This window comes from Pseudopodoces humilis, chromosome 7, assembly GCF_049639895.1.
Source record: "Pseudopodoces humilis isolate 2021_Gansu_Grassland_sample_001 chromosome 7, ASM4963989v1, whole genome shotgun sequence".
Lineage (NCBI taxonomy): Eukaryota > Metazoa > Chordata > Aves > Passeriformes > Paridae > Pseudopodoces > Pseudopodoces humilis.
Genome location: NC_142206.1, coordinates 30,478,697 through 30,501,133, shown reverse-complemented (window position 1 = coordinate 30,501,133; position 22,437 = coordinate 30,478,697). Strand labels below are relative to the sequence as shown.

Below are 22,437 nucleotides of genomic sequence, written 5' to 3'. Positions count from 1 at the left end.
TCGTGTCTTTCAGCCTCCTGACCAAAGTCATGGAGTAAATTCCTGCTAGACAGGAGCAGGTAACAGTCCTGGGCAGTACTTCCTGCAACCTGTGGGTTGCTGCCAAATGTGTGCTAATTACAGTTTGAGAAGTGCTGGATTCCAGCACTGCATATGGAATAGCATATGCATTCCAGCGCTGCATATGGAATATAGAGTCAATCTGCACATGAGTTACACATGTGACATTCAGAATATGCTGCTCTGACCACAGCTGCATAGATCTGTGTGCAGCACAAGTGCAGTACACTTGTAACATGAAATAGGTGAAACCTAAATAAGCCAGGCTTACTGAAGTGCTGTGGGAAGCCAGCAGCAAAATCTCAATCACATCAGCTTCTTTTAGTTTCATTTTTTTAGGAACTTTTTTTAGTTATTTATTTCTTAAATTCTTACGTTGAAATTACAGTTTTACCCTGGATTTTGACAAATGTTTATTACAATAGTCTGCCTGGTTAGAAGTGTTATTAAAACTGTATCATTTGTTTTTTCATGATGTTCTGATATTTTTCTGTTCTTTGTACTACTTCTGCTGAAACTTTTGAATGTCCTCTGACTTTATAGAATTCTAAATTGACCCTCACAAAGATAGGTATTCTCTGTGAACTAGTATTGAGCTGTCTCTGTGTTAGGAAATCTGCTTAAAAATTAAGCAGTTAACATTACATGTTGGTTTTTCATATATAGTGTGCTGGTAAAACGAAACAGAATGAAAATCCAACCAAAGCACAGCCATTTCAGCCCTGGTGACCAGAATGCTCTGCAAAAATATTTATGTATTGAGAACTGCTAGATTTTTGTTCATGGAAGTTTCCAGAAGGTCACCATCTAACAGTTAAATTTCTAAGCCAGTTGTTTTTCTGTGCCAAGTATTTTTCTGAGTATCAGTATATTCCTTCTTCTGAAAGTTGTTCATAGATAGATCATCATTGTGATAGAAATATAAGGAGAAAAAAGTGAAGCCACCTAATATGTGGCAATATAAATAAAGCCAAGTGAGACTTGGAGTTTATTGTGCCTGTTGCTATCCCTCATTATATCAAGAGTCATGCTGCAAATAAGAATTTTGGTTTTTCAGATAGATTACTTGCATAAAGTTCAAGTGGTTTGAATTTTTTTTTCCCAGAAGTAGATTAATTTCTGTTTTTTTTATTTTTCAGCCAACTCAGACTGTGATGCCTGGTCAGGTAATGCGTGTTACAACTGGTGCTCCAATTCCATGTGGTGCTGATGCAGTGGTGCAAGTGGAAGATACAGAGCTCATCAGGGAATCAGATGATGTGAGTCACAAGTTAAAAAACTCATTTTTATTTTGTGTGCAGCAGTAAATGGCACATGATACAATCCTGTAAATATGAAAGACAGTCATGCAGAAAAGCTCATCAGTAATCTCAGAAGTTTGAGGATTTTTGCATCAGTTCCTAGTAGCAATTCTCACTTTCTCAGGCTGTGAAAATAGTACCACAGACCTTCCTGTTCTGACTGATTTTTCATCAAAATTGTTGAATGCTGACTCTAAAATGCTTGGTAGCATGATTTGAGTGAAAGGCAAATGCCTCCTGGAAATCCATGCCTACAGTCCAATTCAAATGCCTACTGTATTCACATTTTAAAATATAGGCTAGTGGAAACCTCTCCAAATAAGAAGGGGAAATGTTTTCTTAAATTATATGTTGATCTCAGAATAATACATTTAATTAGTGCTGATGTAATTAAAGGCGAATATGATTTTATGTGGGAAAAATGAGCTGTTTTAAGTGCCACAAAATCAATGTGATGACTTGAGTTCTTTTAAACTGTGCTATGAAGACAGTTCTGTATTATCAGGGTTGGTCTTGTTTCAGCAAAGGTGGATTTTGGAGAATACTTCTTGTACAAATACCTTCCAATGAATCTGTTTAGAAAAAGAGGTTTTGTTATGAAACAGGGGAAGTAAATGCCTCCCAAGATTTTTTGAACTACATCTAATATTTTTAAAAGACATTTCTGCTCCTTTTAAATGAGAACATTACTGAATTTAAGACTTCTGAAAACCAAGAAATGGATAAGGTGCATATTCCTCCAGAATGTAGACATAACCCTGCTTTCAAACAGATTTCCCAGCCTGCCTTTGAATCATACTAGTGGACCACCTTACAGATGCTGCAAATAAGAACACACAGAGACAAAATACAGAAAAAACCCCAGAATATATATGAATACTGTAGTACTAATTCTGTGTGCACAGTTGTCTCAACATAGTGAAATGTGCTTTTAATGAAGCAGGCAGAGGAGTTCTCTGTAGACTAGTTGATTCCAAAGAGTCCATCTTAGACTTCCTTTGTGTTGCTGTGTTCGCTTCTGAATCCCAGCTGTGATTTCAAGGCACTATCATCATGTTTGCTGTCATCTGAGAGACTTCAAGGCAAGAAGATACATGTCTTATTGACACAACTTCCAAGTTCAGCTTTGGAATGAACTATGTGTATGGTTCTGTGCTCAAATCAGCCTTTGCTCTACTACTGCTGTTCTGACAAGCTGTTCCACTCTGCCACAGCTCACTGTCATTATTGTGATTGCAGCTGAGGTATAAGCAGATAAATTCTAGTGTTCAAAACTGATTAAGACTGCAAAAACTGAAACCCACTCTCAGTATAATTTCTCATGTCTTATTAATCTTATTAAATGCATAGATTTTTACATATAATAAACTCAGCAAACTGTCTAGGCTGTTCTTCTTATCAGGGAAATTATTTAAATTATCAAACGTGCTCTGAGGTTACAGATGTATATGTATAAATTATATCTTCCTGTAAAATATACCATTGCCTTCACTGCTTGTTAATCGTTCCATTAGCTTTACTGAGCAAGTTTTTTGTGGCCATTGCCCACCTCATCTTGAGAGGACTATCACATTGCAGAGCAACACACATGGTAACCTTTTATTTTTCTACTTCTTTGGATGACTCTGTCCTGCCTTCCACTTTTTATGTGCATGTTCTCCTCTGCATGTGAGAACAGGTTATTAGGCTATGTGCTTAAAGTCTAAGTTTTTTCATGTATGGTCAGACACTTTCAAATTCTTTTTCCTGCCCATAAGTATGGGGTAGAACTCTTTAATTTCTGCTTGTCTTTGAATACACCACTCTATGAATCCTGTTCATAATAATTAGTATAGTTTAATTAATATGTTATTTTCTTCTCTTCCTTTTCATGTCTGGATGGCTACATATTTCAAGAATATTTTTCTTTTTAGTGTTAAGAACTCCTTCAGGGCTGGGATTTAACTGAAGTGTAATCTTTAACATCTGAAAAATGTTCTTCTGAAAAGGGATTACTTTTCAAAGGAACTGATTCCTTGAGTTCTAGTTGTGGTAGCAGTACTTAAATTTCATAGCAAGCTTTCCCCAAATGACCTTAGAAGTCAGATGTCTGAAAGGAATTACATCTCTTTATCAGGAAGAAAAATTCTCATCAGCTTGCCAAATGCACATTCATTAAGAAAGATGTCTACACTCTTTTAATTTTGAGTTTTTATGTCACCTTGTAGGAGAAAGGAGCCCAGTGTGATCAACCAAAACAAGAGCTAGATCCTGCATCAAGCTCACTGTTCACAGACACCAGAACAAGCTACCCAGATATAGTTCAAAATGTATTAATACACAGCAAGAATGCTGCCTGACACACACCAAAGGAAAGATATTTTCGGGGCCATATCCCTCTGCAAGCCCCTCTAGCCACCTTGAATTATATTGTATTCTTGAAGCGTTCTGGGATATCTGTCAGTTCCATAGATGTCAATCTCTGTATATCACCATATTGTCCATAGTCACACTTTGCAGTGCCTGTGAAACCTGGGATTGCTGAATTCCTCAAAACCATTTTTTTTTTAGTTATTTCCCCTAATCCAGGAGTCCTAAACAGGACCTTTTATATTCATCAAATGTATCATTGCCTCTCCACTTGATTCCCTTAAAATCTTCTATCCATCTTTAAATGTTATCAAAGATAGGGAAATTTCAAATCTTCATGACTGAACAATGATCCCCAGAGTGTCATAAAAATAGAGTAATTCTGGGACTAACCATTGCCCCAAATTTTTATTGCAAGACTCAAGTGTTTTTTACAGCCTCAGCTGGCAATAAGGGGGCAAAAGGCCATTCTGTGCACCAGCACAGCAAATTTGAACACTCACAGACAAAAATCATCTCTTATACAAAAAGAACAAGTACAAAAGAAATGGAGTTTGCAATAAAGGCCTCTGAAAAGCAAGCGAAAATACTGGGATAAAGTAAGAAATTTTTTCATTAGTAATTATCTGGCTTTCAGGGGTTTAAATTGTCACAGTAGGTAAATGAATCTCAATCTCTAATAGCATGTTCATTAGCTTTAACTTTGGGGCCTTAAGTTTAGAGCATTTAGTTTGAACTCAGAAACTGAGGCCCCTATAAGAAAAGATACAAGAACCCAGTGTCCAATACAACACTACTGTTCTTGTAAAAGTTCCAAAAAACACTCACCTGCCTTTTTTTTTCTTGTAACTTTAGTGTCTGATTTATAACTTTGAGGTATTTAAATATTAAGCACTCCATGATAATGTAAAAACAGAATTTGTTCCAGTCTAAGTTTAGATTTAGTGCTACTGACAGGCTGACACTATCTCAAAGCTGACTGTATATATCATCAATCCATTTGCAGGGCTTAACGTTAAATATTAACGATAGAGGTCATAGGCCATTTATTGGCATTGAATGAATCACCAAACTACTGACATTCTGAACAAGGAAATGCATCAGACTTTTCAATCCACTGTCTCTTGTTCACAGTAAATAAACAAGATGAATGAGCCCATTTCTGATTTGTACAAGGCTCTCAAGTAGGAGTATCCACTACAGGAATCTACATGAAAATCCTGGAACAGCTGCAGTGTGTAACTTCTTTCCACGTTTCTGCTAATGTAGTGGCCTGACTAATGGTCTGTTTGAAGTGCCATCTTTGAAATGGTTTGACCAGATCAAGTAGTCTGAGAGGAGTAGAAAGAATCCACTCAGTATACCAGATCAACAGATGTAACATAGGAAAGCTATATAAACACAGGTATCATTAAAAAAAAATAGGAAGTTAAAACTACAATATTCAGTACTGGTCCTCCCCTAGTGAGCTCATCATAAAGAGCATTTCTTAAAATGCTGTTCAGTTTTAGCACACATTGTGTTACAACCTCGACAAACAAATCAGGAGAACAATATGATGCTGAAACCATAATGTCTCAGTGTAATGAGAGCTGTAAGCTGTGTAGACTTCTGAGAAATTAAACGTTAATCTTCTTTGAATTGCTCAGTTGACCATATGTGATGTCCTTGTGTTTGTAGGGCACTGAAGAACTAGAAGTTCGAATCCTGGTGCAAGCTCGACCAGGCCAAGATATCAGGTCTGTATTTGTTAAAATATCTCTGTGTAAGGTATAGAAAGGCTGATGAATTTCAAAGTAATTTTTTAATCATGAGTAGTACTGACGTTTTGCCAGTCTCACTAAGGAGTGTCCATGGACACTCCTCGCCTGGAGCAAGACGAATCAAGGAAAGGTACTTTGAATCTCATTCTGTTTCTCTTTCATGTTGTTTTTCTGTCCTGATTTTCAGACCCATAGGACATGACATTAAAAGAGGTGAATGTGTGCTGGCTAAAGGAACCCACATGGGTCCATCTGAGATTGGTCTCTTAGCAACTGTTGGAGTAACTGAAGTAGAAGTTAACAAGTTCCCAGTGGTTGCAGTAATGTCAACAGGGAATGAGGTAAGTTTGTTTAGCATTCTGAAATACTATAATTTTTTTTGAGGCAGTGTTTTGGTTAGTGACTTCCATCCTATTCCGAAGCAGACTCACTTTTTGAACTGCAACTCATGCTGACATGAGCTATTTTTGTAAGGGATCAACCCATAATCATCTACTTGTGTTTTCTCCCTTAGGGGCTTTCTCACAGGTTTCACACTCCCTTTGCCAAAATTTTGGTAATGTATCCAACCTTGTGCCAGCTGCTTTCCTCCTGCCAGCAAGGGAGAACCTGTGGGGGTAGTCGGGGTTGTAATTCATGTTGCCAGTCATGACTGAAGAGTAATTTCTTTTAAGCAACACCGTCTATCTCAAATGGCAGATAAGCTGTCTTTGAAAATGGAATTGTTCTACCAAATGCCTTGTTGCAGTATTGTGCCTCAAAATTCTTTCTACTAGTAGTATATGTTGAAATCCAGACACTCTCCTGTTGGTAGAACAGCAGACCAGCTTTATAATTGCTTTAACTACATCAGACAAATCAGGTTTAAGGTTAACTTAATTTACTAACTTTACATATGTTGTGTGTTGACCCAGGCCAGCAACTGTGCCTTCTCATTTCTACCAGCAGTAGGATAGAGAAAGAATAGGAAGAGTAAAACCTAAAGAACGTGTGGGTTAAAGACAGCGTGAGGTTTTGACTGTCCTTTAACACAAACTTTTTGAAATCCAGCCACAAATATTAACTCAATATATTGAGCTCTATTCTCATATGGCTTGAATATGTGCAATTTTGAAAGATTCTGAAATCTTCCCATAGGTTGAATTTTGTCATCTGGTGTACAGATTGTTGCCAGATTTCATAGCATAAACAGGGTGCATGCAGGAACCAAACCATTAACTGAGGAATAAATCCATAGAGCTATAAGGATTACAGCTGGTGATTTTCTGATTAGTAACTTCCAAATGAATGAAGATTCTTGCGTGTCATTAAAGGGTCCTTTACTGTTGTGGGCATTCTCTTTTGTAAAATGTTAAAAGAAACCCTGCACAGTGGGTGTGTTTAACATCCTGTTAAAATCTTCACAGAAACAGAGCTGCAAGCCAAAGCATAAAATTTACCCATGCTCCATATTTCATTATTCTTACCTTACTACCTAATGCTGTGGTTTTGACAGATACATTCTTGTTAGTAGTATTATTATTTACCTCCTGTCAATATTGTATTGTCCTTTTGTGTCCTACATTAGAATTTATAATATATATATATATAACACATTTGCATATATATGTTTTTTAGTTTAGCTTCCAAAATACACATGTGAGGTAACTGCCATGATGTACTATTTTGAGAGAAAGTTTTTAATCCAAAAGAGTAATTGATGTAAGAACTAAGCATAAGTCTTCTGTCTATTAATCCAATGCAGATTGTTGTATTTAAGAGACATCTTTTTTGGCAAGCAGACAATGAACTTCAAAATGTTCATTAATACCTTTAAATCTGGTTAACAATATCAATGAGGTTCCCTTAAAACCATTTAAAGAGGAGCAATAATGTGAAAACTGAAAAGTTTTCGTTTTGATTGCTAATGTCTGAGATTAGAAGCCACGTACTCATAAGGAGTAAGAATGTTTTGCAGACACGGACCAGTAGAAACAAACTAAACAACATGGAGGATTAGAATAAACAAGCACATTTCATATCTTATTATTTTAAATTCACTAAATCACTTTATATGTAAGTTTCGTGATATGTGTCTAAAAATATCCTGTCCAACCCAAAGAAAAAATTCTCGCTTGTGTAAAGCACAGTATTCCTAGGAGACTGTCTGAGAGAGTTTCTGGTTTTACAGCTGCTGAATCCTGAGGATGACCTCTTGCCAGGAAAGATTCGGGACAGTAACCGTTCAACTCTCCTAGCTACAATCCAAGAGCACGGCTATCCAACAATCAACTTGGGAATAGTGGGTGATAAGTAAGTACCACATGTTAGTAAAGATGTCACTTCATATTCATGCGATGCACATTATGGCATCCATGGGAAAAAGAAATGCCAGAGAAAATGTCACTTATTACAAGTGTCACAGTGTTGTGACAAGGCACATCTTGGAGAAAGTATTTCACCCTTTTCATTATCTCAAGAAATACAAGTCTATTCTAATATTAGGACAAATCTTTCGGAAAAAAAATAATTAATGGTGTTTAATTTGTTTTGCATTCAGTTTCTTGAAACAGATAATCTATTCCCTGTTGCAAATTGAATTTATTGCTGCAGTATCCTTCCAAGCACTATACTTAAAACACATAAGGGGAGACAGTTCTACAGCAGCTATACTTTTTTTCTGATCAAATAAAAGGAGAAGGAAAGTTTCTCTTTGAGTTTATTTTCCATGCCAAAATTAATTTAGAGTATTAAATTTTGTCATATTCTGAGTAATTGCCTTTTGAGGAAGGCCCCACTGCTGCATATTGCTCAACATTTCCAGAAATCTGTGGAAGAATTCCTTTTTTTTTAACTTTAGTGGTCTTTACTTTGATTGCCACAGGGTAGCACCCTACTGATCAGTCTTTCTGTTCATCTGACAGCGATTGCTCATTGTTTCCCAGTGGTAGCAAAGTGAATCTCTTGAGAACTCTAGGATAAGTGATGGAAGTGTTCCATTTTCTGTCCTTCACAAGACTGTGCAGTGACTGCCATCCATGGCTTGAGTTCCTCAGCATAATGTATTTTCTCAATTTATTGAGACCTAGAGGATTTGAATAGTCTTTCTTGCAATTCAGTTTGGGCATCAAACCAACTGACAGACTTGGTTTGACAGGGAGTTGTTCAGGGTGTCCTAGTGGGTAGTTAAAAGCAAAAAAACCCAAAAAATAAGTAAAAGTGGATAAGCAGATAACAAGGTCCCAGTCAGGGACTAAAAGGGAATCCAACCAGGTTATTGTAAGGGAATAGGTAATTTCAAACCCAGTCTTCCCTATAGCAGTATTCAATACAAGACCACGCTAGCTTGACAGAAAGTATATGAATGGGCCAGCCACTGCATGGTTTTGCAATAATTATACCAACCTGCATGGTGGCTGCAGGAAATGCAGTTGATGCAAATGAATTTGAAGTACTCATACAGGGAATGTTACTTCACAGTTGTGATCTTAGGGAAGGCAAACCCTTCTGGGCAGTCTCACTGCATCCAGGTATCCCTTTTTGCTTCTCTAGCCTAGCAAAACAGCACTGCAGTTCCAAACAGCAATAAATATCAAGCCCTCCTGCCCATGAATGCTTCCAGTTTCATGTGGTGAGGTCATACAGAGTCTAAGCTCATGAGACTGTTCTTTCCAGGAATGGTATCTAAATGTCCTCAATTGCTAGAGCTTTCTATATTATATATATTATAAGGACCTTTTTAAACTTTAACACATAATTAGAAAAATTTTCAAATGAAACTGTTATATACAGAGATCAGGTTCTAGATTTGTGTAGCTAAGAAAAAAGAAAATGGCACAAAAAAGTCTCTTAGCTCCTGAGAGTCATCTCTGTTTAGAGAGATTGGCAGGGGTTGTTTTTGGCAAAATACTGTAGGTGGAGCTCCTTACCACCTCTAGGAGCAAAAGTAACAGCTACCGTTACCAACATTATTGTCAAGGACAACTTACATCCTGTATTACCAATTGTATCCTGTATTACCGATTATCCAATGGAAAATATGCTTTCCCTGGTAGTCCTCTATGGAAAAATAAGAGTGGAAATCTTGTTTGTTCTTTCTGGTCTTGTCCTAATCAAATAGGTATAGTCTTAACTTTGCTGTAAAGTCAACATCAAAAGGAGAGTTTAACTTAAGGTCATTGTGCAAAACTGTAGCTATGTACTCCATCACCTTCAGGAGTTGTTTCTGTGACCTCTCAGGCATGGAGAGTCTGTGAAGATAAATAATCTTAAAAAGCTCTCAGTAATAAATGGCAAATAACTTTAGAATCATAGAATCATTTAGGTTGGAAAAGACTTTAGGATTATCAAGTCCAACCAGCACTGCCAAGTCCACCACTAAACCATGTCCCCAAGTGCCACATCTACATGTCTTTTAAATACCTGCAGGGATGGAAACTCCATCACTTCCCTAAGCAGCCTGTCCCAGTGCTTGATGGCCCTTTCAGAGAAGAATTTTTTCCTGATACCCAATCTAAACCTCCCAGGCTGCAACTTGAGGCCATTTCCTCTCATCCTGTCATAAGTTACTTGGGAAGAGACTGATCCCCACCAAGCTACACCCTCCTCTCAGGTGGTTGTAGAGAGTGATAAGGTCTCTCCTGAGCCTCCTTTTCTCCATGCTGAACAATTCCATCTCCTTCAGACACTCCTCATCAGATGTGTGTCCCAGATCCTTCAACAGCTTCATTGCTCTTTTTTGGAATGTCTTTCTTGTAGTGAGATTTCAGGCCCAAGAGAACTTTTTGTTTTCTATATTTTTACAGATATATTTTATGACCTTTTTTACCTGTCAGATGCTAGCTGAACACCAGGCAGTAAACAAATATATCAGTCTGAGGAATTGCCTGCAGCTTTGCTTTCAGTTTCAAGAGAGGTTGATTCTTTTGAATCTTCACTATTAAAATGATCCCCAAGTCTTGAGATAATAACCTTGGCAAAGGTAGTAACAGTTCTTTTCAAATGTTTGGTTTCCTGCTTTTTTCTGTTTCATGCTAACAAAGCAGAGGTAATTTTAGCTCATAGAATAGAAATAATGAGCCTCCCATTGCAGAATTGCAGTAAGTTTTGAAAGAATAACTCATTACTGTTGACTTAGCTAAAAACCTTCTGCACCAGATAACAGGATTCTGTCTTAGCAAATCTTCTGCCATTCTTCCACACTCACATGCCCCGTCCATATCTTTACAGCTAAATGTATCTGCAGTCCTGTTTCTCTCAAAAGGAAAATCTGATTGTGTAAATCATTTTGATAAGAAGTACGGTGTTATTTCATTATGAAATAAAGCTAACTGGGTGTTGCCCATACAAATATTTCAGTACCTATCTTTTGGGCTAACAGGACTGATTTGATGGAGTACTGTGGCGCTTGAACAAATGCAGGAGGACTTACCAGAAAGATGTTACAAGGGTTACAATTTTAACCCTTTAGTTAGATTGTTTGTAGAAGGGAGGAACAAGCCTTCAGTGTCTATTTTATGGTTTACTGAAGTTAAACCATAGATTATGTGTGTTTGTGTGTGCTCACGTGTATGTGCATTTTGTATGTATAACATGTATCCAGACATTGAAAAAAGGAACATTTTATATGCCTGCAATATCTACTGGTGTAGTAAATAAGTGGCAAACATACTTTTCAGAAGGAAAAATTCAAAATTTGTACTGTTTTCTTAATGTATCATGACATATATTTTTTCCTTCCCATACTTTAGATTTGGGTGGGGTTTTTTCCTATTTCCTTTTTTTAATACAATTTTCATGGGGTAAATTTTACTTCATTTTACTGGGAGTATCGCTTCCTGTACACCATAAGCACTAATGGAATTTGAGACAGCACCTAATAGGGAGCACAGTTGAGTGTTACAATTGCTGTAATGGGTCAAGGTTTTTAACAACCATGGAAATCCTCTTCAAGCATATTTGCAGATCTAATATTCAAGCATAAATTTTTTTTTTAGAGTAGTATTTGCAAAGACAAACTTAGAGGTTATTCCTATGTATCTTTTCAGCATACAAATCGCTCAGGCGTTTGGGTAAAAAACCAGCTTGTCCAGACGCTTCAAAGCCCAGGATTGTGATACATGGAAACACAGAGAATGTGAAAAGATGGGGAAGCATACTGAATGTCTGGATTTCTGAAGAGTAGTTAGAAGCATTTTAAAAATGCCTTTGCATATTAATCATAGGTGAAGTTACATTTTGAACTGACCACTCAAGTCTGACTTAGCCTACAGCTGTACTTTCATTTGAAACCAATATTGTCTTTCTTTTGGGAGCATTTTAACAATTTCTGAGATTGTCATCATTGTTTCTGTTCTCATAAATTGCATATATCACTCAATATTCAAAATAAAAAACAGCAATCCCAAAACCCAGAGATAAAGTTTACAGTTGAAATCCTGGAAGAAAGCAATGGGAGAAAATAACAGACCTGGGAATGTGATACAGCTGAAGTTATGTCTGGCCAGAAATCAGGATTTTCTTCTACTGGTGTTCTTGGCACGTAGAAGCCAAGCTGTTTGAAAAGCACACACATCTGAGTAGAAATGGAAGATATATCCATTTCCAGAGCTACTGCAAACACAAGAAACAAATGCAAAACTAAGGAAAGGAAGAGCCCTTCTGATACTGTTGTTACTGTTGCGTCTTTCATTTTTTTCAGAATCTCAGACTCGCTAAAAAATTTTAAAAAAACAACTGGCCAGCTAAAGTTGGTATTTCAATGTACTTCTGAATGTTGCCTCCTAATAACAAGACCAAGTTAAAAAGGCTTCTAATTTCCTTTGCTTTGCTTATAGTCTATGAAGTTATTTTGTTTTCTTGGAAACCAGTGTTAAAAATAAGTTGCATTTCTGATGTGATCTGTATAAGTCTAATTATCAGGATATTTTTGTGTCTGATGATTTCATTTGTGTTGTTCTTTGTATTCCATTGTTTAAAGTGTAAAGTTTAGCCCTAGAAAAACCTGCTGTAGTGTGGGCCTCTGTTCTACAGTCATCTTCCATTTTGACAGCTTTTCTTCTATGAGACTTTCTTACTAAGCTTGCTAAGGAATTTTGATCACGTATGTAATGAATTCAATTTCCTCTGCTTTTACCTTTGTTTACATGAGTGTATTTTCCCTTCTCTGCATTCTTTTCCCTATTTTCTAATTCTAATTAAACCTGTATCATTTTTCTCAGAGACATGTATAATATTTAGTTGCTTCCAGCAGCATTTTCATTTATGAGCCTATGATTTCACAGTGGAGAGAGAAACAGTCTCTCTCTTTAGGAGAAAAATTCAGGAAATTCATATTATTTCCTCACTTTCTTGAAAGATTTATCTGAATAGTTATTAAATCAGCAGTTTATGAGAGCTTTTCTACATTAGAAGTGTTTAGTCTCTTGTTTAACTCTCCATTTTAACATACTGTTGGACATAGAGCTCCTAAATGACAGGTAAACCTATTAAAAATTACCCCTGCTGTTGTAACAGCATTACTCTGTGATATCCCTAAAATAAAAGTTTTGATAGAGTCTCTTCATTATTTAGAATGGATACTGAAATCTTACTGAAGGATTTAGTCAGCTTCAATTTTAAGTTTGCCATCCCAAAAAACAGCTTAAATCTTTTGTATTTGTGTGGCTTGAATGTAGTAAACAAAGTACTATTACAATATAGATGGAACTTCTGGAATGGAGGGAGGAGAGTGGAGAAAGTGCTCCAGCTCCAAAATTTTTCATGCAATATCAGCCTGATATATATCATCATATGAGTTATGGGCAGAATCCAGGCACAGAATCCTAGTCTCTGCCTGCTCCAGCTTAATGCCAGCTTGGGTAAAAGCAAATATTCTGTGAACAAAATGTGTAGTAGTAGTAGTATTTAACAAATGACTGCAAGAAAATCCTTGTTAGAGAAAAGACCTTACATTAAATGTCACAGTATTAGGTTTTGCTCAAGTGACTTCACTTCTAGTTCTGCTCAAAAAAACGATGGTGTTATAAATTTTGATTTATATCTAATGAAGTTATATTAGTTATAACTAATGAGCCTAATGAATCTAATGAATGCAGGGACACGGAGTATTGGTTTGAAGGTGATTCAGATGTGGAGGTCCTCTCCTTCATTGTGCCCTGTCAAGAATATTCTCCTTTTCACGCAGAAATGTTTAATATCTGTCCCAGGAACTCTTGATAATCATTAAGGAAATCTTCAAATAAGTTGTCATATTGACAAGTCATATCACCTAATGCACATGTTCCAAACCCACAAAGGAAGGTCTGAGCCAAAGCAGAGGTGAAAACAGAACTTGTGAAATGGGACAGTGCAAGTCCCAGGGAGTCTCCTGTACCAGTAGGAAACTACCTAGTGTGACAGGTAATAAAATGTCATGCTGTAGAGGTGACAGGTGGAAAGCTAATGCACGGTGTGTCATTTTCCTAACTGTGTTCAACACAAGCATGGGCTCCTTCCTGAATGAGCATTTTTAGAATCACAGTTCAGTAGTAGCACATGGCAGTAAAGAGCGGATAATAAAGAGGACAGAATACTTGGAAACTCTTGTCTTTGGAAACAGAGGGAAGCTATTTGTTGGAGGAAAATAAACATTACTATTTTTATGGTCTATTTTTGAGGCATAAGTGAACAATTTTGGAACTACTTGGAGAAAAAAGTTCTGTTTTCAAGACAACTTCAGCTTTTAGAGGCCAAAGTATCCTTCACTTAAATGACTTTCAACCTTCTTAATGCCTAGAGCATATATAGAAATTTGAGTTCCCAAGTCACTGAGAAATTTTTGAGGCTTGAAATTTTATTAATACTAAATTTACTAATACCCTAGAAGAAAATAATGAAAACTAATAAAGGCAGTAGACTTAGAAAAATCAAAGAAGTGGTGAACAATGAAGATGGTCACTGTGTCTGTGATAGGAATCAGTTACAAAACTGGGTTAATACAGCCAAATATGAAGTGATATATAGAGGATTAAAGAATACAAGTAACATTTGTAGGATGGATTTTTATATCCTGAGAAATAAAGATTTAAGAAAAGATTTGAGAATCATCTGAATACAAGTTCTAGCATATTTATAAAGAGCTAATCTCCTACAGAATTAAAAGGTTATTTTTGTCCGTACATTCATATTCCCAGGACAAGAACCATTAAATTTCTTAAGTGGTTAAAAGATGGACTGTGTACTTAAAGTAATACCAGGACTCAGGCTGTTTAGCTCAACAGATGCTCTTACAAGATCACTTGATTACCTTCCAGTAATACTGAGCCACATGGAGAATAAATTGAATAAAGTTTCTATTTCAGCAGCAATGCCTGTATATTCAAGTTAGACTAGTTCAGAGTGTAAGTAAAGCATAATTTTAACAGTGATAGTGACTAGTTATTAAATCAAATGTTTTGATATTTGTTTCAAAATGAGATTGCATATTTATTTACAATTCAAACAGAAGCAAGTTCAGCGAGGTTCTCACACTATTCTAAATACTAAATCATAATAAAAAATAGAGAGTTATTTCTCCTGGTTTCAGATAATCTCTTAAGTATTATTTCAGATAATTAAATTATTTTTTGTGTTATTCTAATGAACAATACATAGTAGAAGCACAAAATCAGAAGACCAGTACCAGCAGAAATTACACAACAGGGCTTAGCATCATGCTGGAAAATATTTTGGATTTTTGAGACTGCTGTTTGTAATGTTGATAGCTAAACCAGAATCTGGGATCATTCATGAAATCTGAAGGTCTTTTGTGTGTCACTTCATGACACAGGGACCCTCTTTTGAGAAATAAATATTGACTTTGTTACTCTGGCAATGAATAGAAGAGCAAATGAGGGACAGAAGCGATTTTAGGAAAGGGCTTTCTTGGGAAGCCTGTCAGAAAGAAAGGGACATCTAAACTATTAACCTGAATAATTTGAATATTTTTCCATCACTTCCTATCAATATTAGTACTCATTCAATCTGACAGACCCTACTTATGAACTGTGAGGAGAAACATGGCATGGATTTACAAGGTGATAAAAGAAGATTTAATGTCAGCAGTGGCTGTGGGCATGTGTAACGGTAGTATCAGGACATTGGCCCAATCTTCTTACGTTCCCCAATCAGACAGGACATGAGTGTGCACAAAAGTGATTTTTGAAATGCCAGACTGAAGCTGCCTTGTGCAGGATCAGCTGGCCATGGACTGGGGAGGGAGGTTGACTTTGTTGATGTTAACTGTCCAGCCAGCTGATATGAAGAAATGGCCCAAGAATCACACAGTGATGACTGATGACATGGTCCATTTCAATCATGAATATCTGATTTCAGGGTTTTTTTAAAAGTATATTTATAAATCTCCATGTCCAATGAAGTTTTTTACATTTTATGTTTAATTGTCCTACATTTAAGAGTGTAAAAACATAATTTCTATTCATTTCATATTTCTGTTACAAAGGACACTATCTAAAAATAGATTTTTCACAGAAAAACTTACTTGGAAGAAGTATACATAACGCTGCTTTCATAAATTGGGAATTCATAGAAAATCATTAATTGTTTTAAGTAAGGTCCTGATAGGAGTAACTTTCTCAGTTTTGGACATTTTTTCTAATCCTGCCTCTTGCAGCAGGGTATGAAGCTTCTCATGAATGAAGTGGCATCTTTATTGACTATGGAGTTATAAAATTAGGATAATTACAGCTCTTTCCCCCTTGTAGTTAAGAAGGTGACAGTTATTATGTCTTGAGACCTATTTCCTGAATAAGAAGCTAAAAGTGTGAGTAAAAATGTTTCAGTGGGGCCCATCTCCAAATATTTTCCCATTATCTGTGGTCCTCCTTCCAAAATGTCAAGTTGTTTAACACTTCATTTTGCTTTGTTTGGAAGTCAAGAGTAAAGAAGTTTCTCCATAGACACTGCAAGGGAAGATGAACGATGCTTTGTTGGCATGCCCAGTTGAGCCTAAATCCTTCCATAACTTTACTCTTCTCTCCTTCTGAGAAGCCCATCCAAACTGTAACAGAAAGATGTTCCCGTGCACGCCCTTTCTCTCCCATTGGCTGGCCTTGCAAAGAGGAAGCATTTCCCATGGTGATTTTGACTATCTAGAGCCACCAAGGGGGACACAGCTGGGCACAGAGCTTCCCTTTGACCCCAGGAGACTCTCTCCTTCCCTGGCTCTTTATTATACCCCTTCTGCTTCCTTTACCCTCAGGAAGCCAGATGTTTTTAAAGAAGAAGGGACACAGAGCTTCCAGAACACTGCGGAGACAGGCCTACCAGATTGGTGAGCACTGTTTTTAAACCACTTGGGACGTTGAGGCACGTGCATGCTCACAGGCAGGCTCGGCCAGGTGTCTGTCAGGGCAGAGCTTGGAGCACGGATCCAACCAACATTTGCCGTACAGGAGCAGATGGTGTTTTATTCTGTCCATTAAGTAGCACTGCCTTGTCAGTTAAGTTCTTAGGCACCAGTACACTGTAGAATTACATGGCTCCACAACATTGATAAAATGAAAATGTTTGCATTACTCATCAGTAGCAGCAAACATCTCTATCCGTCAAGGCTTTTCCCTTTTAAAAACTGAGCAAATTAGGAAAAATCCTGCTTGAAGGTAGTAGTGGAGTCCAGAGAAGTCACTGTTATGATTCTTCAGTCATAACAGGAGTTGGACTTCTGTGATCCTTGTGGGTCCTTTCCAGCTGAGGATGTTCTGTGAGTCCCTGATGCTGCATACTTGGTTTTCCACCACTCTGCTGATCATCTCCAAAGCAGGCTAACTGGAATATTCAGGAAATCTCTAAACCATGCACTATGCATTTTTTCCAAAATACATATGCAATTATATACTACGTCATATTTAAGGAGGTGGCTTAATCATATAGATTGATTTTCAGAACTTGCCCTCTAACACAGAGAGGCCCAAGGAGCAGGAGTGATGACAGAGGGAGAGTAAACCACTTGTCATTTCTTCCATTAACAAACAGAAAAAAATTTAGTTTATACAATTTCATTCACATAAGAAATAAAAATAGGTAGAAAAGGAATGGAAATCCTATCAAGGACTAGTACCTTAAAACTTCAGATGTGAGGATCCTCACTGGGGTAAATGGGCCCATTTTTGAAAGAAAAGGTTGGAGGATTGGGTTATAGCTTAATGTTTGCTTTGCATACTGGAAAAAATTTTTGTTCTCATGAGTGAGTCAACCTGCCATATCCTTAGCTTTCAAAAAACTGGTTCTTGTTTAGCACTTAGTTATTCATGCTGAAGCTGGGTTGTTATAAATCTAGATTTTCCTCGAGTAACAGACTAAAGAGATCAACCCACTAGAACCTTCTGCTTTACTACACATCCAAAAAAACTTTTGAGAATCTGCAGTATTTAAAATATTTTAAATTAATGTGAAGAACATGATACAGACTGTCTGCTTTATCTGAAATTACTTAAAAGATGGAATCTTCCAGCGGGTGGTGGACTTGGAATACCTCATACAAGTCAGTTCACACCTCATTGCTACTGCATAAAACATTAAATGAGCCTTTGGTCTCTTCTAAGCAGCCTGAGAAAAAGCACCAACAAAAACCAACCCCCAGTATAAGTCTGTCTACCCAAAGCAGGAGCAATAAGAAATGCTTCTGCTTCCAGAGCAGGAGAAAAGGCAATGGGCATTTTGTTATGTTAAAAACATCTCTGTGCTTGAAGGAATATGGTCCAGTATTGTGGAGACAAGTGAAGTTCTAGTTCCTTCCACTAATTAGCAGCTGTCAAAAAAAATTAAGTTGCTGGTCTCAAACAGGATAATTTTCTCAGTTCCTTCTCTTCACTTATTTCTAACACTGTAGTTTACTCTCCTTGGGGAATTTGTATTTTTTTTTAGTAAGCAAAATATGATGTCATATTTCATTTGATATTTTCTAAAAAATAACTCTTTTAGGACACAGCTGATGACAGAGAATCTTAAGAGGTCTTTTTATTTTGTTTCTAACCTGTGGCTTCCAAATAATTTTTGTTCTGGAGACAGACATTTTTCCAAGTGATTAAGCTATGATTCTGTAAAGGGTGGAGCTTCCTAGAGAAAGCCTGCATCTTGAGGCATTGCTTTTAGGGACTGTACTTCTACCTGTCCTAGAGACATCCATACTGTAGATCACTTGCAGTTATACCAGTTTACAGGGGGATGAAATGACTTTAAATTCCTTTAAATTTATTTAAAATTTACTCTTACAGTTGAAGCTAAAGTAAAATGAAAAGGTAAGAAATTCTGTGATAACAGTGCCATTCACCATGTGTCATATTTGGTGATACTATTTGCTTTATGTAAATAACTGGCACTAATTATATTCATCATATATTTTACTTTCGGTTGTGTCAGTATTATTGTCAATAAGCCAATTCTCATATCTTGAGCACTCTCATTGAAATAATTGCAGAACCATAGTTGTTCTTCAGACTCACCAGTGCACTGACATCTTTACTGATAAGCAATGTCTTTGGCATTGATTATTATACTGTGGGGTGTAATCTTCAATCATATTATTTCAACCCAGCTACAACTGAACTGTTGAATATTTTCTACATCAAAAGTGAAAACTTTTCAGTAAACCCGTATTGACTCACATCCTTTCTAAGAAGGAAGATAAAATAAAAATCTTTACTGGTGCAATCTCCCATCCAATTTCTTAGAAAAACTAATGGATTCCTGGTAAGTGTACTGATAAGGTTCATTATCTTCTGCCAGCAAAAAATAGCCAGGGATAGTTTTTTAATTAGTGGAAAACAGCAGTTTTCAGACTGCTTCTTACATTCTGAGGACACACACTACACTGGATTTAGAGTGAATTAACTGCTCACAAGTTAGTACAATGGCACAGCTGTTATCAAACCTTTGGTCCTGTTCTTTCAGCATTTATGGAAAAAATTACAATTCACAGTGAAATGCTTGCAGATGAAAGTACACAAGCAGCAGACAAGGATGTGATTGAGGACCCTCATGCAAGTTACATAAGTACCTGGCTTCTGTGCATGAGACTTTTTCCTGTAGCGCTCCCATGGTTATCTGTTTTTCTGACCTCTCTGATCTTTTGTCATTCTGGCATATATATGAGTGGGAGTCTTCTGAAGTAGGTCCAGAAAACAGCAGAGGAAAATATATTATCATCCAGATATAGAAAAAAACATTGAAGGCATTAGACAGCTCTCATGGTTACTTCAGTAAAAAAGTTGAAGACCTCTAATTGGAGGCCTCTAATCAAAATCCCTACAAGTTCATAAATGTAACATGAAAAAGAATACTCTGCAAAATAACATTCATATTTGCAGCAGCAGCAATTGAAGGAACAGCAAAAAGTACCAAAGACAGATTCTTCTATATTGCTGTCAGATAGACAAAACTTACATAGTCGTGTTGAACAAGCCAAAAGCTGCTGTAATTATTCCAGCTTTCCTCACAAGCTGGCCTATTTTCCTAGGGAAAACATATTGCATCTGTTCAGAGTGATCCAGGGAAATACCACAGAAGGTAGAAGGAAGATACATTATGAGAACATGATGAAATACACTTGAGAATTTTGAAACAACTACAGTTTCAGAAGTGTGTCCATATGTTACTACATACACCATCAAAATTGGATTTTCTTCTGCTTTCAAAAACCGTACTAGTCAAAACACAGAATTCCTATTACTAAATTCCTATTACGTCAAATATTCATTCATTGGATTACATTCATTGAAATATATTCATCAATTTACATTCAAGATTGTATTCTACAGAAGGTGGATTTTAGTTGACTAAAAATAATGGTATCTATGCACCATTCTGCATCCTGCAAATCACTGATATGCAAAATACTCCTCTTGGCTATGAGGTGAGAAGTGGGTGACAGACTTTGTCTTTATGCCTCGCTGCATTCATCTATTCATTTTGAAATCTGTCACCTCAGCTGAATGAGTAGTTAAAAAATGAGAGTTAATCATAAAGAATCAAATCCATATCCCATCTTTCCTCAAGAAGAAATGTCATTGATCTTGATGAGATCTCTGAGTACAAGAAGTAGGCTGTTGGTTGTTCAATGGAAACTTTAATTTGGTAAATTCTTTGTTATTTTGGAGGTAGAACTAGAATTTTGACTGGGATCTTTGCATGCAAGGGGAATTTCTAGTAGGTCTTTGTACCTCAGTTAAACCTGTTCTTCTGGAATGTCAGTTTAGCAGATAAGAGACTTCCTAAGATGCAAAAGTAGTACAAACCACTCTTGCCAGTTTGTGGGAACATATCCAGAACATGCTAAGCTCAGGGCACCTCCAGACTTCGGATATTTACAGTCAACTACTGTAGTTTAGAGAGCAGATGGACTACTTTGGTCTTTAGTGTGATTGTGTAGGATCACTGCTAAGCACTTCTGTTATCACCTCGTGTCCAGGAACCTGTAGCTCCTTGGAATTTGTGAAGAATCATGTCTTGCAGCGTATAACTGAAATACTTGAGATACTTTCAAATAAAATATAGCAGTAGGCAAGAAAGGTTGGCCAGCTCTGCTTCTGAACTCACGATAGACACTTGTGCATGCATCTGCTGCATTGTGGTGCATGTGAATCTTTCTGTATCTGTGTCCAGTATCTCTGTAAAGCACACAGGTTTAAGGTGCTGGCTGTGATGGTGCATGCACACAATTCTGCAAGTCCAGGTTACCAGAAGACCTGGGTTTATAAAAGCCCAGGCTGCTGCACAGAGAAATAGAATAACCACAGGTGTTTCTGCTGGTCACCCAATAGTAACAGTCATGGCAATGGACAGCAAGGACTGGAAGTGACTGTCAGGTAATGAGGTAACATTGAATGAACGAGACTCCTGTGGCAAAGAAATGGTCCTGGAAATCAATAATGAGCTATGGATTTTGTACTGTGACAATGGCGTGATAACTCAGTCCTAACTAAAGGTTCCAGTTCAATTTTAACTGGGATCACTCATTTTACTGCAGAGTGGTAGGTGATTTTTTGAACATTTGCTGTTGTTTACTATATTAAATTACAAAACTGAGCGGTTTAATTGCATGTATCAAACTGCTGCTGTTAAGGGTTGTATCACAGAAAAAGCTGACAGATTGATAATTAATGACAGTGAAGCACAACAATAGGATCAACAAAAGTGAATTAACATGAGTTGATTTCTGTGTGAAAGAGAAAATTACACTGTAATTTAGGGTACTTCAAACTGGCACTTAAAACACAGAGAATTGTTTGGTCTTGACTGTAATGTAACTACTTCTTTTGAGAGTGGAAAGGAGAAAATTTACATGGCTGTTGTCTGTTTTAATGAGGCTTGCATCATTTTCTTGTTCAAGCTCTTAGGCTTGTATATCTTTTCAGTTCAAAGACAGCTCACTTGACAGCTCAAGTGTTGAATAAGTTTTCCACAAACTAACTTTGATAACCAGAATTTTTCCTGAATCCAGAAGGTGTTCCTGCTGTACTGCCATCCTGCAAGTCCTCTCTTCAGATCAATGAAATCAAGTGTCAGCTGCAAAGTCACACATCTGCTTACTGGATGCTTGCTGCTGCCATTATACAAGAGTTACCTACCAACTAATTTCCAGATTGTACTGATCATTCTGTTCCATAAAACTGAACAAAGAGGGTCAAGAAACTGGGATAGTAGAGTAGGTACTCTGTTTATCAGACTGACAAAATTAGCAGAGAATATAAAGATATACTTAAAAATACATTCAATCTTTATGCAAATCACTATGCAGCTTCAAAAATTTATGTACAAGACACATAATATTTGTGCAGATGCAATCTGCTCCAGGTGTTGAAAGAAAGTTTGGATTTGTTCCTTATTCATGCATATAAATGGTTTCATAAACTGTATGCAGTCCTTAAGCAACAAATTTTCTTCAAGGTATTAACAAAAGATGATCAGATGTGATCTGAAACATATCTAACTTTTTTAATAAGTTGCAG

The 22,437-nt window shown here is 36.8% G+C and overlaps 1 protein-coding gene across 8 annotated transcripts in view; it reads left to right on the top strand.

Moving 5' to 3' along the window:
- GPHN (gephyrin) overlaps positions 1 to 22,437 on the top strand; it is a 277,217-nt gene that overhangs the window by 241,156 nt on the left and 13,624 nt on the right. For 4 of the 8 annotated variants that reach the window (XM_088057855.1, XM_088057856.1, XM_088057853.1 and 1 more), the window contains 5 exons: positions 1,200 to 1,319; positions 5,391 to 5,449; positions 5,661 to 5,814; positions 7,644 to 7,765; positions 16,692 to 16,763. In XM_088057855.1, the coding sequence (XP_087913981.1) occupies positions 1,200 to 1,319; positions 5,391 to 5,449; positions 5,661 to 5,814; positions 7,644 to 7,765; positions 16,692 to 16,763 (527 nt within the window). The remainder of the gene's footprint in view (positions 1 to 1,199; positions 1,320 to 5,390; positions 5,450 to 5,660; positions 5,815 to 7,643; positions 7,766 to 16,691; positions 16,764 to 22,437) is intronic. The other 4 variants (XM_005520351.3, XM_088057857.1, XM_005520350.2 and 1 more) reach the window with 1 other exon arrangement.